Source organism: Mobula birostris, chromosome 23 (genome assembly GCF_030028105.1).
Source record: "Mobula birostris isolate sMobBir1 chromosome 23, sMobBir1.hap1, whole genome shotgun sequence".
Taxonomy (NCBI): domain Eukaryota; kingdom Metazoa; phylum Chordata; class Chondrichthyes; order Myliobatiformes; family Myliobatidae; genus Mobula; species Mobula birostris.
Genome location: NC_092392.1, coordinates 25,233,317 through 25,250,396, shown reverse-complemented (window position 1 = coordinate 25,250,396; position 17,080 = coordinate 25,233,317). Strand labels below are relative to the sequence as shown.

General features: G+C 42.9%; 1 protein-coding gene across 16 annotated transcripts in view; it reads right to left on the bottom strand.

Annotated features, from left to right (window-relative positions):
- The window catches only part of celf2 (cugbp, Elav-like family member 2), an 809,970-nt gene that overhangs the window by 169,170 nt on the left and 623,720 nt on the right, over positions 1-17,080 (bottom strand). For all 16 annotated transcript variants that reach the window (XM_072241427.1, XM_072241413.1, XM_072241419.1 and 13 more), the window contains one exon: positions 3,745-3,827. In XM_072241427.1, coding sequence (XP_072097528.1) covers positions 3,745-3,827 — 83 coding nt within the window. The remainder of the gene's footprint in view (positions 1-3,744; positions 3,828-17,080) is intronic.

Below are 17,080 nucleotides of genomic sequence, written 5' to 3'. Positions count from 1 at the left end.
TGCAAGGTTCTCACCCCAGTGGCACCCCCTCCTGGACTGTCCTTTTGATTGTTGGCCCAACCACTGAAAGGGCCCAGCTCAGTGTACTAGCTGAGGAGTCTTTCTCTCTCAAAATGAGAGGAGAGGGGTGACCTAATGCAATCCTTTATAAATATTGAAGGACTTAGAGTATTGAACAATATTGAAGAGTATAGAGTAAAAGTAGAAGTGCTTCTGCTTAATGGAAACTCCATACCTAGGGGCCACTGCCTGAAGATTGTCCCCATTTGTCAAATGCAAAAAAAAATCAGGAGAAATTGTTGTATCTGGACAACTCTGGAAGTGTGGAGAAACTAGGTTAAGTGCATGAATTCTTCCAGATGAAATATTAAGCTGAGGATACATTTGAAGGTGAATGCAGAAGAGTAAGGAGATGGATAACTCTCTCCCTCAATGAACTATTTATGGGTGTATACAGAGAGGCCGTAGTGACTAACTGCGCGTAGGCTCTTGATGGATTGGATTCAAAGTTGACTTGACTAGAGAAGGCGAAGCGTGAAGGAACGCTATTCCGATTGATGGTCTACGTCCAGTGGTGCTCCACCAGGGATCAGTGCTGGGACCTCTGTTATTTGGACAAAATGTAGGTGGGGCAATTAGTTAAGTTTGTAGACAACAGGAAAAATTGGCAAAGTTGTGGAGAGTGCAAAATAGCAAATGGAATTTAATATGGACAGGCGTGAAGTGTTGCACTTTGGCAGATCAAATGTAGGAGGAAAGTTTGTGGTAAATGGCAAACCAATTTGGAGCATTGATATCAAATGATCTTGGGGTACAAATCTATATCTTCCTAAATGTGGCACAGAAGTAGAGAGGGTGATACAGAAGGCATGGAGCATGTTTGCCTTTATCAGTCAGGACACTGAGAATAAAAGTCAGGACTTCATGCTGCAGCTGTATAAAACTTTCATTAGGTTACATCTGGAGTATGATGTGCATTTGCAGTCATCACATTACGGGAAGGATGTAATGGCCTTGGAGAGAATGTAGAAGAGATTCACCATGATGTTGCCTGGATTACAGAGTACACACAGACCACATAACGCTTGGAGGTAGAGCACTATGTAAATCTTCTCTATGCGGGGTTGCGTTATATGTGGTCTGAGTGTATTAGAATTGTGGAGAGATTGGAAAATTTGGATTGTTTTCTCAGAGACCAAAGGGTGACTTGATAGAAACTGTGAGAGGCATAGAGAGGATAGATAGTCCGAAATTCTTTTCCCAGCATGGAAATATGAAATATTGGAGTGCATACATAATCTTAAGGTGGGGTAGGGGTGAGAAGTTTGAAGGAAATTCATGGAGACTTATTTTTGTACCAAGAGGGATAGGTGGCTGGAACTGACTGCCAGGGAAGATGGTGACAGCAGATACAATAGCTATGTTTAAGAAGCATTTCGACAGGCACATGAACAAGAAGGGAATGGAGGGATATAGATCATGTACAGGTAGATGAGTTTAGTTGAATTTGGCACTGACATTGTGGGCCTATTCTTGTACTGTACTGTTCTGTGTCATGCAGAGAGACAAATGCTCCAGGCTCTGTGCCACGTTTAACAGGTTACTGATCTGCAATTGACCTCCTTGGCAAGGAGTTACAGTTACTTACCCAGAGTAACTGAGCTATGACCCGAAGAGATTCAGTGGGTCCACAACTAGACCACTAAGGCTCACTAGATCTGAAACCTCCTGATACAATACCATGGGCAACACACTAATCCATTCTGAACACAAATTGAGTGAATTTCTTGATATATTGCAGTGTAGCCAGTACAGAAATCTATTGAAACAGCAGAAATGTTTACTCTTTCCAAAAACTAGTTCTGCAAGATTATGTTTAGATAGAATTGGTTTAACAATTGCTTACTCACTAAGCAGATATAATTTTCAGCAAAACACACAAATGCTGGATGAACTCAGGGAGTCGGGCAGTATCAATGGAGGGGAGCAAACAGTCGATGCTTCAGGCCAAGACCCTTCATTTGGTGTGTGTAGCTCCAGCATCTGCAGAATCTCTTGTGTTTAAGGTGTAACTTTCACTTATTTCTATACAGAGAATGCAAATAATTAAATAAAAACATAACATTTTGAATTTTTGAAAAGTGGCATAATATGGAAAAATAGGTTTTCAGAACATGATTCAATCTAATTCTATTATAAAAAAGAATAATTATTTTACATTTGCATTTAGCTTGCCAAACAGCAGGATGAATTGAGCATTACTTTGTACCATTTGCAACTACAGATTTCTATGCTCAGTCTCTGTTCTCACAGGCCTGATGAAGGAAACAGCATGACTGCTGATGCCTTCTGCCATGAAATCCAAAAGCAAAATATTTTATATTCTGACTGTAAAGTGAAAAAAGCTGGACATATTAAGTGAGTCAGGCCACATCTGTAGAGAGAGAAACAGAACTGATGTTTCAGATCAGTGACTTTTCATCAGAAGTCAAGTTCTGAGAATTTACAGCAATTTCCATTTTTATTTCACATTCAGGAAGGCGAATCAGGCTAAGAACGGGCTAAAATATCTCTTGTGTCCTATCATTTTGAACGACTCTTCCTGTGTGTTCTTCTTCCACTGTTAAAACCACCTCCCAAAAATCCTCCCAGCTTTTAGCACGGATCTGATTAAACAGGACTTCCCAATCTGAGTGCTCAACGTGCTTATTTGGAATTCCACACAGTGGGCACCAAATTTAAGAACACAAGAAATTCTGGAGATCCAGAACAATACACAAAGCTGATGAGACCTGATGAAAGGTGTCTGCCCACAACATTGACCAGCTATTTTTCTCCATAGATGCTGCCTACCCTGCCGAGTTCTTCCAGCATTTTGAACGTGTTGACCAAAGATCTAAGATTGGTATTATTTGTGTACATCCAGACATTAAAACATACATTGAAATGTCAACGGCCAACAAAATCTGAGGGCGTGCTGGGGGCCGCATGCAAGTGTCGCCATGCTCCCTTCACCAACATAGCATGCCCGCAGCTTACTAAGTCATACCTCTTTGGAATGGGGGAGGAAGCCGGACCACCCAGAGGACACCCACATGGTCATGGGGACAATATACAAACTCGTTATGGTCAACAAGCAGGAATTGAACACCAACCTTCCAATCACTGGTGCCGTAAAGCATTACACTAACTACTACGCTGCCATGACACCCTTCTACACTACCATGCCGCCAATGTGTTCATAATCCACGTTCGTTACTTTCCATTTGATTCATTGCAACATCGTCCATTAATGCATCACCGCATAACCTCAAACCACAGGAACACAAAGAAAAATTAATATGAAGACACACAGGTTATTGCAAATCCTGGTCAAAAGGCGGCTGATTTAAGGAGAGATGCCTGCTTTAGTATAATGAGCCACAACTACAACTATGTGGCTGAGGTTTCTCCTCCTTTATCCCTTTTCCTCTTTAGGACCTTTTCTGAAGTGCAGTGATCAGGAGCCAATGGCGTTCTGTGTTTTATACAGTTTCAATTCACAACCTTCCATGCTCTTCAATTTTAACTTCTATCCCATGGCATTTACAACCTTTTGCCAGGACAAGCAACTTGACTGAAGTGACTTCTTTGTTGGTCACCGATACAGCTCTGGGCTGCCTTGGGGTCTCCTCTAATCTGAACGAGACAGGCACCGACCGTCGAGCTGAGCTCTGACTTCGCAATAAGATCAGTGATACTCACCGCCGGTAAAGTTTTGATATTGTGCAGGGCATTCTGAGCCTCAAGTGCAGCTTTCCTTGTGTAAAATGTAACAAAACAACACCCTGTAAAGAACAACAAACAAAGCAAGAATTTAAGAGACTGGAAATTAAAATTAAAGAAGACAATGCAAAAAAGTCATTAAGCTAGCAGATATCATTCTGTGCAATATAATTTAAATTATTTAGCTCACCCCCACCTCACACCACTCAAAATCCAGACCTCATTTGAAGTAATGCCAATGTGTGCAGGGAGCAATTAGGTTTAGATGATTCATCCATTATGTCTTATTTAAATGATTAAAGACTAAGTGTGATTAGGTGGATTTAATATCCGGCAGGTCTGAATATTCTCGAAGCTTGCTGCAACAAGGATCTCCATGTTCGCAGGCAATTACCATTCAACATTATATTCTCTGAAGCAGGATTACAAATGAAAATATTACAATCCTCTAAACATAAAAGCATAACAAGCATAAAAAAACACAAGCACAGATGACGCTTGATAGACACGGTACATCTCTCTCATGGTCTCACTGAGCAGTTTTCTATCCATGCTCCAAATTTCATTTGTGGCATTAAGGGAGTTCCGTTTTAATCTCTAATTCTTCTGGCTTCTGATGGTACCAGCTCCACAATCGGAGTGAGATTGCATGGCGATCTGATGAAGCAATTAAGGCAAGAGGCTGGGAGGAGAGTGCGTGGGTACACAAAAGACAGATATTTGGGCGGGTTTGTCTCTCCATTGTGAGTATTATGTGTCATTTTTGTCACTCTCTTATAGGATGGGCACCACTATGCCCGAAAGTGTGCAGTGAAGACGAACCAGAATGTTGCCAGGACTTGAGGGCCTGATTGTTGACAGGGGCTGGGCAGGGGAGGACTTTATTCTTTCGGATGCAGGAGGCAGAGGAGGGTGATCTTATGGAGAAGTATAAAATCATGAGAAGAATAGATGTGATAAATGCACACAGTCTTTTACTCCAGGGGAAGGGAACAAAAATCTAGAGGGTACAGGTTTAAGGTGAGAGGGCAAAGATTAAAAAGCAACCTCGTTGTTAGTTCTACATGATTGGGAGCTTTGTTAATTTACACTATTTGGTTTTGCAATTACTTTTTTTAAATGTAACAATATATCTCCTACTATTTGTATTATTGCTATGTTTTGTTTCTATATTTTGAAATTAATAAAAAGATTGAAACAGAAAAAAAAAGCAACCTGAGGAGTGACTTCTTCATGCAGAGGGTGGTGTTTCTATGAAACAAACTGCCAGAGGAAGTAGTTGGGGCAGGTACAATAGTGACACTTAAAAGACATTTGGACAAGTACATGGATAGGAGCGGTTTAGAGGGATGAGGGCCAAATGCGGGCAACTGGATCTAGCTCAGGTGGGGACCTTGTTTGAGCTGGGTCTAGCTGGGTTCACCATCCTGCTCCCAGGCTGTATGACTTGATGATTCACTGAATACCAAATGCACACACTCACCTTCAGATCTGTCCGACCTTTGCTCCTGAACCCTCCCCAGCCCTCCAGCAATGCAGCTCATCTTTTTAGCCAAGGATAGTTGAGAAGAATCAGGGATTGGGCAGGGGAATCTCATTGAAACCTATCCAATATTGAACAGCCTAGATAGAATCAACATGGACAGTATGTTCCCTATAGTGGGAGAGTCAAGGATCAGAGGGCACAGCCTCAGATTAGGAGGCCATCCCTTTAGAACAGAGATGAGAAGGAAATTCTTTAGCCAGAGGGTAGTGAATTTGTGGAATTCTATGCCACAGACGGCTGTGGAGGCCAAATTATTGGGTATATTTAAATCAGGGGTTGATAGGTTCTTGATTAGTAGAAGTGCCAAAGGTTATCGTGAGCAGGCAGGAGAGTGGGGCTGAGAGGGATAATAGCAGCCATGATGGAATGGCAGAGCAGACTTGATGGGCTGAATGGCCCAATTATACTCCTGTCTTATGGTTTTATAACAATGCCAGTTGTAAGATCTACATCAGCATCCCCACAGAATTCACAGAATTCAGCACATAGTATGCTCGCATTAAGGAGGAAGATATGAGCACATACAGACTGGATAGTTGCTCTCCTGAGAAGGGTACAGAATGGGCCACAGACGTTTGATAAACAGACCTGACAAACACATCGGGAGGTCTTTGATACTTCAAATGCTGTCTAATAATGTGCAAAGCCTTTTGAGACTTTGAACTTCTGGCAGAACAAATTTAAAAAAACAAAAGAACAATAATAATAAGACCAGACAAAATTACTGCTGCGTTTCCCGGCATTATATTCACACTGCTTTTGCACGACACTGGATGACTATCCCTAGAGTGCAGCTTTACCAGTTGTGCGAAATGCTGCACAATCAAATGGATCTCAGTTTAACAGAGAAACATACAATCACCAGCTGCAGCCACTTCATTCCCAAGCCCAGACACCTCTTATAGTCTCAGACTTATTGAAAGATGGCAGGATAAATGGGCAACACACACAAAATGCTGGACAAACTCGGCAGGTCAAGCCATATCTGTGGCTCTTTATTCCTCTCCGTGGACGCTGCATGATCTGCTGAGTTTCTCCAGCATTTTGAGTGTGTGTGCTACTTTGGATTTCCAGTGTCTTGTGAGAGTAAACGAACGTGCATCAGCTGAAAATGAAAGCTTCTGATTGTCCTCTGCCAGTAATCTAATGGGGAGGGTGTGTAGAGGTGTAGAATGTGATACGTTGGGGTCTGTGAGTCCACCGGGGAAGGCAAAGGCCCAGTGTCTGTGAGTCCACCGAACCCCCAGAGATGGCTTGTCCTGGGGCTAGTGGACAGTCTGTAGCCGTGTGAAGGTTGTGGCAGGGGGGGGGGGTAAGGGGCTTGTTTTGCTGTTGTTGTTTTATTGTTTTTGCTGCTTGTGTTCTGCAAACCCAGTTGGCGTTGGAATGTGTGGAGGCACTTGTGGGCTAACCCAGCATATCCTCAGGTTGTCTTGATTGTTAATGCAAATGATGCTTTCTGTACCTTAAGCCTTTTAGTGCCTCTGCTGGAAGTTTGTACCAACTAGTTCTACCAGAGGACACAGGAGCAGAATTAGGCCATTTGGCAATTGAGTTTGGCTGATTTATTTTCCCTCTCAACCCCATTCTACTGTCTTGTCCGCGTAATCTTTGATGCCCTGAGTAATCAAGTACCTATCAACCTCTGCTTTAAATGTACTCAATTAACTAGCTTCCACAGCTGTCTGTAGCAATGAATTCCAGATTCACCACTCTCTGGCAAAAGACATTTCTCATCTCTTGTCTGCAGGGACGTCCTTCTATTATGACACTATGCCCTCTGCTCCTAGACTCTCCCACTACAGGAAACATCCTTTTGACATCCACTCTGTCTAGGCCTTTCAATATTCAGTAGGTTTCAGTAAGATCCTCCCTCATTCTCCTGAACTCCAATAAGCACAGGCACAGAGCCATCAAATGCTCCTCAAATGTTAACTCTTTCATAGAAACATAGAAAAAAGGTGCAGGAGTAGGCCATTCGGCCCTTCGAGCCTGCACCGCCATTCAGTATGGTCATGGCTGATCACCCAACTCAGAACCCTGTACCTGCCTTCTCTCCATACCTCCTGATCCCTTTAGCCACAAGGGCCATATCTAACTCCCTCTTAAATATAGCCAATGAACTGGCCTCAACTGTTTCCTGTGGCAGAGAATTCCACAGATTCACCACTCTCTGCGTGAAGAAGTTTTTCCTCATCTCAGTCCTAAAAGGCTTCCCCTTTATCCTCAAACTGTGACCCCTCGTTCTGGACTTCCCCAACATCTGGAACAATCTTGCTGCATCTAGCCTGTCCAATCCCTTTAGAATTTTATACGTTTCAATCAGATCCCCCCTCAATCTTCTAAATTCCAGAGAGTATAAGCCTAGTCAATCCAGTCTTTCATCATATGAAAGTCCTGCCATCCCAGGAATCAATCTGGTGAACCTTCTTTGTACTCCCTCTATGGCAAGAATGTCTTCCCTCAGATTAGGGGACCAAAGCTGCACACATTACTCCAGGTGTGGTCTCACCAAGGCCTTGTACAACTACAGTAGTACCTCCCTGCTCCTGTACTCGAATCTTCTTGCTATGAATGCGAGCATACCATTCGTCTTTTTCACCGCCTGCTGTACCTGCATGCCCACCTTCAATGACTGGTGTACAATGACACCCAGGTCTCGTTGCACCTCCCCTTTTCCTAACCGGCCACCATTCAGATAATAACCTGTTTTCCTGTTCTTGCCACCAAAGTAGATAACCTCACATTTATCCACATTAAATTGCATCAGTCATGAATTTGCCCACTCACCTAACCTATCCAAGTCACCCTGCATCCTCTTAGCATCCTCTTCACAGCTAACACTGCCACCCAGCTTCGTGTCATCTGCAAACTTGGAGATGCTGCATTTAATTCCCTCCTCTAAGTCATTAATGTATATTGTAAACAACTGGGGTCCCAGCACTGAGCCTTGCGGTACCCCACTAGTCACTGCCTGCCATTCTGAAAAGGTCCCGTTTACTCCCACTCTTTGCTTCCTGTCTGCCAACCAATTCTCTATCCACATCAATACCATACCCCAATACCGGGTGCTTTAAGTTTTCACACTAATCTCCTGTGTGGGACCTTGTCAAAAGCCTTTTGAAAATCCAAATATACCACATCCACTGGTTCTCCCCTATCCACTCTACTAGTTACATCCTCAAAAAATTCTATGAGATTCGTCAGACATGATTTTCCTTTCGCAAATCCATGCTGACTTTGTCCGATGATTTCACCGCTTTCCAAATGTGCTGTTATCACATCTTTTATAACTGACTCTCGCATTTTCCCCCACCACCAATGTCAGGCTTACCGGTCTATAATTCCCCAGTTTCTCTCTCCCTCCTTTCTTAAAAAGCAGGGTTACATTAGCCACCCTCCAATCCTCAGGAACTAATCCAGAATCTAAAGAGTTTTGAAAAACTATCACTAATGCATCCACTATTTCTTGGGCTACTTCCTTAAGCACTCTGGGATGCAGACCATCTGGCCCTGGGGATTTATCTGCCTTTAATCCCTTCAATTTACCTAACACCACTTCCCTACTAACATGTATTTCCCTCAGTTCCTCCATCTCACTAGACCCTCAGTCCCCTACTATTTCTGGAAGATTATTTATGTCCTCCTTAGTGAAGGCAGAACCAAAGTAGTTATTCAATTGGTCTGCCATGTCCTTGTTCCCCATGATCAATTCACCTGTTTCTGACTGTAAGGGACCTACATTTGTCTTAACCAATCATTCCTGGGATCTTTTTTGTAAACCTCCTCTGGGCTCTTTCTAATGCTTTCAGATGTTGGAATCTGAAGTGACAAAAACAATATGCCTGTTGAAGCTAGCAGGTCAAGCAGTGAGTGGAGAGGAATTGTCCATGTTTCAGGTCAAAATCAGTGAGGGGAGGTGGCTGCTATAAAGAGAGGAAGGGGAGTGGTGAGACAGGAGTCAGAGATGACTGGTAGACTGAGGAGGGGTGTTTTAAACATGCTTCCAGTTTAGGCAGATGGGCCTGTTCTGGGACTTAGTGTGCCTCCTGACTTTGCATGTTTGTGTATTCAGTTGTACACACAGCAGCCTCAGTGGATTAATTGTGATCTGAACACACTGTCACCAAACTAATACAGGGTTCTGACAAGAAACATCAACAATTCCTTCCCTCCGCCCCAACACACATCGATGCTGCTCGACCTATTAATTTCCTCCAGCTGATTGTATGTAGCTCTCAAAAAAAGATAAAGCTCTTTTGCGTCTCTAAGAACACCGACTCCTGATTACAGAACCCTTTCACTGCCATCGGTGGTCCTGGCTGAGCATCCTAAAGGTAAAAATCACATGTCCACGGATTGCGAACCAGAAAGCAGACGCTGCCAAGTGCAAATTATGGACTCAGATGAAAGAATGCCACAACAGGATTGTTACTACTCTCGTAAAGTCTCTATCTAGCTTTGCATCCAGTGTGATGCTATATTAATCTGCGAGTCACTGCTCCGTAACAATGAATGCCATCTGGATCCTGAGCAGCCACCAAAAACCACAGCTGCTAAAGGCCCTGATAACATGCTCCCCAGCCAAAAGAAATCACTGCCACATATTACACCATCCTCCAGCAAGTGGAAAGGATTGTGCTCGCTCAGAGACAGGGTTTCCTGCAGTTCATGCAGAGCAGATATGGGGTGGAAGCACAATGCACTCATTTGTGCTTTTGATTCCACTCAAGTTTTCTTTATATAACCAAATAAAACCCAAACCTTGATAGAAGTGGACAAGATGATAAGAGGCGTAGATTGAGTGGATAGCCAGAGACTTGTTCCCCAGGGCAAAAATGGCAAATACACAGGAGAATAATTCAAAGTTGATCAGAGGAAAGTATAAGGAGATGCAAGAGGTAAGGTTTTTATACACAGAGAATGGTAGGTGCATGGAACACTCTGCCAGGAGTGGTGGTAGAGGCAGATACATTAGGGACATTTAAGAAACTCCTAGATAGGCACATGGATGATAGAAAAACGGAGGGCTGTGTAGGTGGGAAGGGTTAGATTGATCTTAAAGATAAAGGTTGGCACAACATTGTGGGCCAAAGTGACTGTACTGTGCTGTAATGTTCTACGTTTTTAAGCCTTTATGGAGTGCCATCTGCAGCGTTGCGAAAAGCATTCAGTTCCTGATGAGCTGCCGAGATGCACAGTTTGGTGCCTCCACGGCTTGGTGTGAAACCGTACCACTGGTAGTGTCTGGTCTGCTGAATTCCAACCTAGGTAGGGATGTCGAGCTATACGAGGGCCTGGTAACTCTGACAAAGCAGGGGGGTGGGGGAGGGAGACAGGTCAGGGGAAAAAACACAGCCACCCTGGGTCCTGGTCTCTGAACTGAGGTTTAGGAAGCCTCCCAAGTAGCCTATGGATTCCCAGATGTTGTCTGGGTACTTCACTGTGAGACACTCTGCTGATACGTGCCATACAGGTTCTCACGGATGCATTACAAACTCGTACTGCTCTGCCTAAGACGGCAAGAAATTGCAGGGAGTTACGGATGCAGACCAATCCATCATATAAACCAAGCTCCCTTCTGTTGTCTTTATCCAGGTTTCCTGCTGCTTTGAGAAGGCAGCCAACATAAGGAAGGGCCCTTTGCACCCTGGACATTTTCTTATCAAACCCCTCCCCCCGCTAATCCCAAAGGACATGCTTCTACCCTGCCGTTACCAAAATCTTGACCATATCTCCCATACGCTTTAGATGAACTCACGATCTCTCGATCTACCACATCATGACCCTAGCAATTTATCTGTCTACCTCCACTGCACTTTCCACTTTCAACTGGAGCACTTCACAGAAATCTGAATGAGTACATGAATGGGAAAGGTATTAAAGGCACTGACCCAGGTGTGCGTCGATGGGATTAGGCAGAGTAACGGTTGGGCGTGTACTAGATGAGCCAAAGAGCCTGTTTCTGTGCTGTCGTGCACTGTAACTCTATATTCTGCATTCCGTTTCTTTTCCCTCTTTTGTACTACCTCAATGTACTTAGGTATGGAATCTGCCTGGATGGCAATGCAAACAAAAGCTTTCCACAGTATCCCAACACTTGTGACAATATTAAATCAATTACCATGTGGCTATGATAATTCAAGTTCCAATAAAAGAAAATGACTGTGACTCTCATTTGCCTACATGAAACACATTGGACTGAGTAAGGAAAATGTACACTAACTTCAATTTAAAAGTATATTTCATTATTGTATGATGCCCCCAAAGTGTGTGTGTGTGTGTGTGTGTGTGTGTTTATTTTTCTTTTAGTACTTCAGGAAATTAAGCAGCTAATTTGCAGACTAGGATCTTTGAAGATCAGTGAGATAATAACAATATAATTAGTTTATTTAAAATTGATTGAGGGATACATTTCGGCTGGGACTCCAAGGTTAACTCATCTACAGCTGTTCTTTGAATGGTAGGATCCCTTATACCCAACATGAGAGAAGACATGAAGTTCTGAGTGAAAACTCAGCCAAAAGAAGGTGTCTCTCAAAGGGATAAACTCATAGACCCTTGAGTTTCATCTTATAGTGCCTGTAGGTTTTAAGTAGGACTTGAACCCACAGTCAAAGTTTCAAACATCAGACAGTTCATTAAAATTTTGGGATTACATCAACCACAGGCAAGTTCCAATATTGTTTACAATCTGTAAAGTTTGGGCATCATGGTCAGCATAGACAAGTTGGGCTGAAGGGCCTGATACCAAGCTCTAATGCATTGCTTTTTTACTGTGATATTTTAGTTTATAATTTTTTTTAATATAAACTGTAGAAGTTCACAGTTTCCAGGTGTAATGTTGCAAGTATTGCAAGTAATATTCACCAAATATCTTCCACTAAGTTCACGACTGTAAATGAAAATTTCAATAATTTTAGTGAACGTACAAATGGTTTACTCAGTCATCGAGTCAGAGAGCGCTACAGCACAGAAACATGCCCTTCAGCCCATCTAATCTGTGCTGACCTTGTCCCATCGACCTGTACCTGGACCATAGGTTCCCATACCCTTCCTGCCCATGTACTTTTCCAAACTGCTCCTAAATGTTGAAACCTAACCCATATCCACCACTTCCACTGGCAGCTCGTTCCACACACTCACCATCGTCTGAGTGAAGAGGTTTCCTTCAGGTTCCTCTTAAATATTCCACCTTTCACCCTTAACCTATGACATCTAACGCTGGTCTCACACAACCTCAATGGGAAAAAAAGCCTTCTTGCATTTACCCTATCAATACCCCTCATAATTTTGTATACCTCTATCAAATCTCCCCTCGTTCTCCTACACTCCAGGGAGTAAAGTCCTAATCTAATCAAGTCCTGGCAATGCCCTTGTAAATTTTCTCAACTCTTTCAATCTTATTGATATCTTTTTTGTAGGTAGGTGAGCAGAACTTCACATAGTACTCCAAATTAAGTCTCACTGAACTTGTTTATAACTTCAACATAACATCTCAACTCCTGTACTCAGTACTTTGACTTATGAAGGCCTATGTGCCAAAAGCTTTCTTTATGATCCTTTCTCCTTCTGACACCACTTTCAAGGTATTTTGGATCTGTATCCCCAGATCCCTCTGTTCTCCTGCACTCCTCAGTGTCCTACCGTTCACCATGCAAGTGCTACAAGGTGCAACACCTCACACTTGTCCGCATTAAATTCCATCTGCCTTTATTCAGACCATTTTTCCAGTTGGTCCAGATCCCACTGCAAGCTTTGATATCTTTCCTCATTGTTCTCTACACCCAAATCCTGGTGTCATCCACAAATTTGCTGATTCAGTTTACCACATCATCATATGTCATGTGGAAACCCTTGGCCTAATCTGATGCAGGGAGAGCTGGAAAACCATTTTAGTTACTGCTGATTTGTACCTAGTTTTCATTCTTTGTCCACTTAAAGCTCTTGCCCTAGATGATAGGCTGAAAGGTGTAATCTGCCCTCTGATACTACTGGACACAAAAATGGGCAGTACACACAAAGTGCTGGAGGAGCACAGTAGGTCAGACATTGAATAAACAGTCAATGTTTCAGGCCAAGACCCTTCTTCAGGACTGGAAGGGAAGGGGGAATATGCCAGAATAAAAAGGTGGGGGGAGGGGAAGGAGGACAAGCTAAGTAGGTGAAGCCAAGTGGGTGGGGGAGGAAGTGATGTAGTATGAAGCTGGGAGGCGATAGGTGAAAAGGCAAAGGGCTAGAGAAAAAGAAATCTGATAGGAGAGGAGAGTGGATGATGGGAGGAAGGGAAGGAGGAAGGGCACCAGGGAGAGGTGATAGGCTGGAAGAGACGAGAGGACAGAGTGGGGAATAAAAGAAGAGGGAAGGGGGAGGGAAATTTTTACTGTAAGGAGAAATTGATGTTTATGCCATCAGGTTGGAGGCTACCCAGATGGAATGTGAGGTGTTGCTCCTCCACCCTGAGGGTGGCCATAGACTGACCTGAATGGGGATAGGAATTAAAATGGTCAGCCACTGGGAAATTCTGCTTTTAGTGGATGGAGCAGAGGTGCGTGACAAAGCAGTCCCCCAATATACAGTACGTCAGTAGAGGAGACTGCATAAAGAGACGACCCTAGCAGATTTGCAGCTGAATTGGACAGTTTGGTGCCTGAGATGGAGGTGAATGGCAGGTGAAATAGGAGTGCCATTACTGAGCGGGCATGGCAGCATCTCTACTTTCCTAGAAGTTTGTGCAGATTCGGCATGTCATCCAAAACTTTGACAAACCTCTATTGTTGCATGGCGGAGTGTGTCCTGACAGGTTACATCACAGCCTGGCATGGAAACACCAATGCCCAAGAACAGAAAAGCCTGTAAAAATGGTGGATACAGCAGCCCAGTCCATCACAGGAAAAGCCCTCCCACCACCCCCACCACTGACTGCATTTACAAGGAGGGCTGCCACAAGATAGCGTCCATCATCATGGGCCCCCACCACAAGACCATGCTCTCTTCTCACTGCTGCCATTATGAAAGAGGTACAGCAACATTAGGTCCCACACCACTGGGTTTTATTACCTTTCAACCGTCAGGCTCCTGAATCAGTATGGATAATTTCACTCACCTCAACTCTGAACTGGTTCCACAACCTACAGACTCATTTTCAAGAACTCTACAACTTGTGGTCTCAGTATTATATATTTAATTATTATGCATTATTATTATTATTATATTTTCACCTTTTGTCTTCTTTTGCACATTGGTGCTTGTCAGTCTTTTTGCGTAATATTTTATGATCCTTTGTTCTACTGTGAATGCCTTCAAGAAAATTAATCTCAGGGTAGTATGTGGTGACACATATCTACTTTGATAATAAATATACTTCGAACATTTGGAACTTTGAACAAGAAAACTTCATTATAACTAAGTCTTAGAGGCAAGAGTAACTAAAAGCTGTTGTAAACTTTTGTCTGTGCATAGGATACCTTCTGGGTTCAATCAACAGACTCCCATTTAAACCAGCAATCAAACCACTCTCCTTCAACACTCTCCAACCACTGATTACAATTGGGGTTACAGCCTCAGCCTCTCACAGTGTGAGGCACTTTCAATGATACAATCTTAATTGATTTTGCTTTGCTAAAGTAAACCAGATCAGGATCCATTAAGTACGGCGGGGGCTTAGTAAGCCTAATACTCCAGTTTACCATGTTGATTTGTCTCGAGGTGTTTCACACAATGAGACAAAGGCAGTAGCTGTTTGGTGCCAAAAATGCAGTAAACATAGCAACAGAATCAACGGTTATTTGCTGAGGGAAGAATGTTGCTGACAATATCAATAAAACTGTCTGGTCTTCCTCGAGTCACACCACAGGGTCCTCAAATAGTCACTTACACTGCCTGGTGAGTCAGAGACGGGGGCTTTAATACTTGATCTGATACTTAGCCAACCTGACACTCGGCAATGCCCTTGAGCCCCAGTCTGGATGTTATTGGAGTCTTATTCTGGTGTAAGCTTTGGAAAAACAACTTCGGAATTGAAGGCGCAAGTGGCACAAATAGACTAACAAGGATCTTCTAAAGAGAAAATGCTGCAAATGGTGATAATACAGTCCCCAGGCAGAGTGCAGATGGATGGATAATTTGCCTGTCAATCAAGTCCTTTGGGTGTATTGTTCTAAATGATTGATGCACTCAATTTCTGGACTATCCTCTACTTTCTGCATTTTTCTGTGTAGAAATTACCATTTATTTTGGGAAAAGTCACTGCCATTTCTGTCAGAATTTTGCTTCCTTGCCTTTTAACTGTTCTAATTTCTGAATGAGTACAATTTTGTCTACAATTCACAGACTGCTCTGAACCTGCACTTCCGCCCCGAACTTTTACTTGTCCTTTTCTCTTTTCAGAACCTTGCAGTAACAGCATCTAAGGGAGCAACAAGGAAATCCTTGCACTGATGATACGTTTGAGGTCCTTTTCAGCCCTGTCTCTGATGTGAAAGGAATTGTCTGAAACTGTGTGCTGGTGTAGTGACAGTAGCCAAAGCAAATACTCTTCAGTTTGATCCACAATAAGTACGCTACTCTCAATGGCCACTTTATTAGGTACACCTGCTGCTACTACAAATATCTAAGCAGCCAATCATGTGACAGCAACTCAATGCATAAAAACATGCAGACATGGTCAAGAGGTTCAGTTGTCAGAATGAGGAGGAAATGTGATCTAAGTGCCAGACGGGGTGGTTTGAGTATCTCAGTATCTGCTGATCTCCTGGGATTTTCACGCACAACAATCTATAGTTTACAGAGAATAGCATGAAAAACAAAAAAAAAATCCAGTGAGCAGCAGTTCTATGGGTGAAAGCACCTTGTTAATGAGAGTGGTCAGAGGCGAATGATAAAACTAGTACAAGACAGATTAGACAGGAAGGTGACAGTAACTCAATTAACCACACGGTACATCGGTGGTGTGCAGAAAAGCATCTCTGAGCACACAACACTTCGAACCTTGAAATGGATGGGCTATGACAGCAAAAGACCATGAACATACAGAAATACACTCACTGGTCATGTTATTAGGTACCTTCAGTATCTAATAAAGTGGCCACTGATTGTTTAAGAATTAACTACTGGAGGAATTCAGCAGGTTAAACAGCATCGATGCAGGCAAAGGGATAGTTGACGTTTTGGGGTGTATCCTACACTCTGGGTTTGGATCGAACAAGAGGCAGTGACTGAGAGATACAACGAGGAGAATTCTGTCTGTTGTTGTCAAGAATACTGAAAAATGCATTGGTTCTCCCAATATTGTCACGCACCTCCTTAATTTTAATTAATGGCAGATGTGAACAAGTTAGACAATGGCTCTGTTAGACATTTGCTGATAAACTACTGGTCATGCAATATTTTTAAAAAACCTAGCTGGTCGTTTAGTTTCTTATTGGTGGTATTCCCTCATGGAGTGGTAGCATGGCTGTTCCTTGGGGCAAAAAGGAGGATGGGATGCAATTTAAGTATACTTTATAGTCGCCAAACAATTAGTACTAGAACATACAATCATCACAGCGATATTTGAATCTGTGCTTCACACTCCCTGGATTACAAATATTAAATATTAAAAATAGTTAAAATTAGTAAATATTAAAAATTTAAATGATAAATCATAAATAAAAAATAGAAAAATGGGAAGTAAGGTAGTGCAAAAAAACCGAGAGGCAGGTCTGGATATTTGGAGGGTACGGCCCAGATCCGGGTCAGGATCCGTTCACAGTTATCACAGTTGGAAAG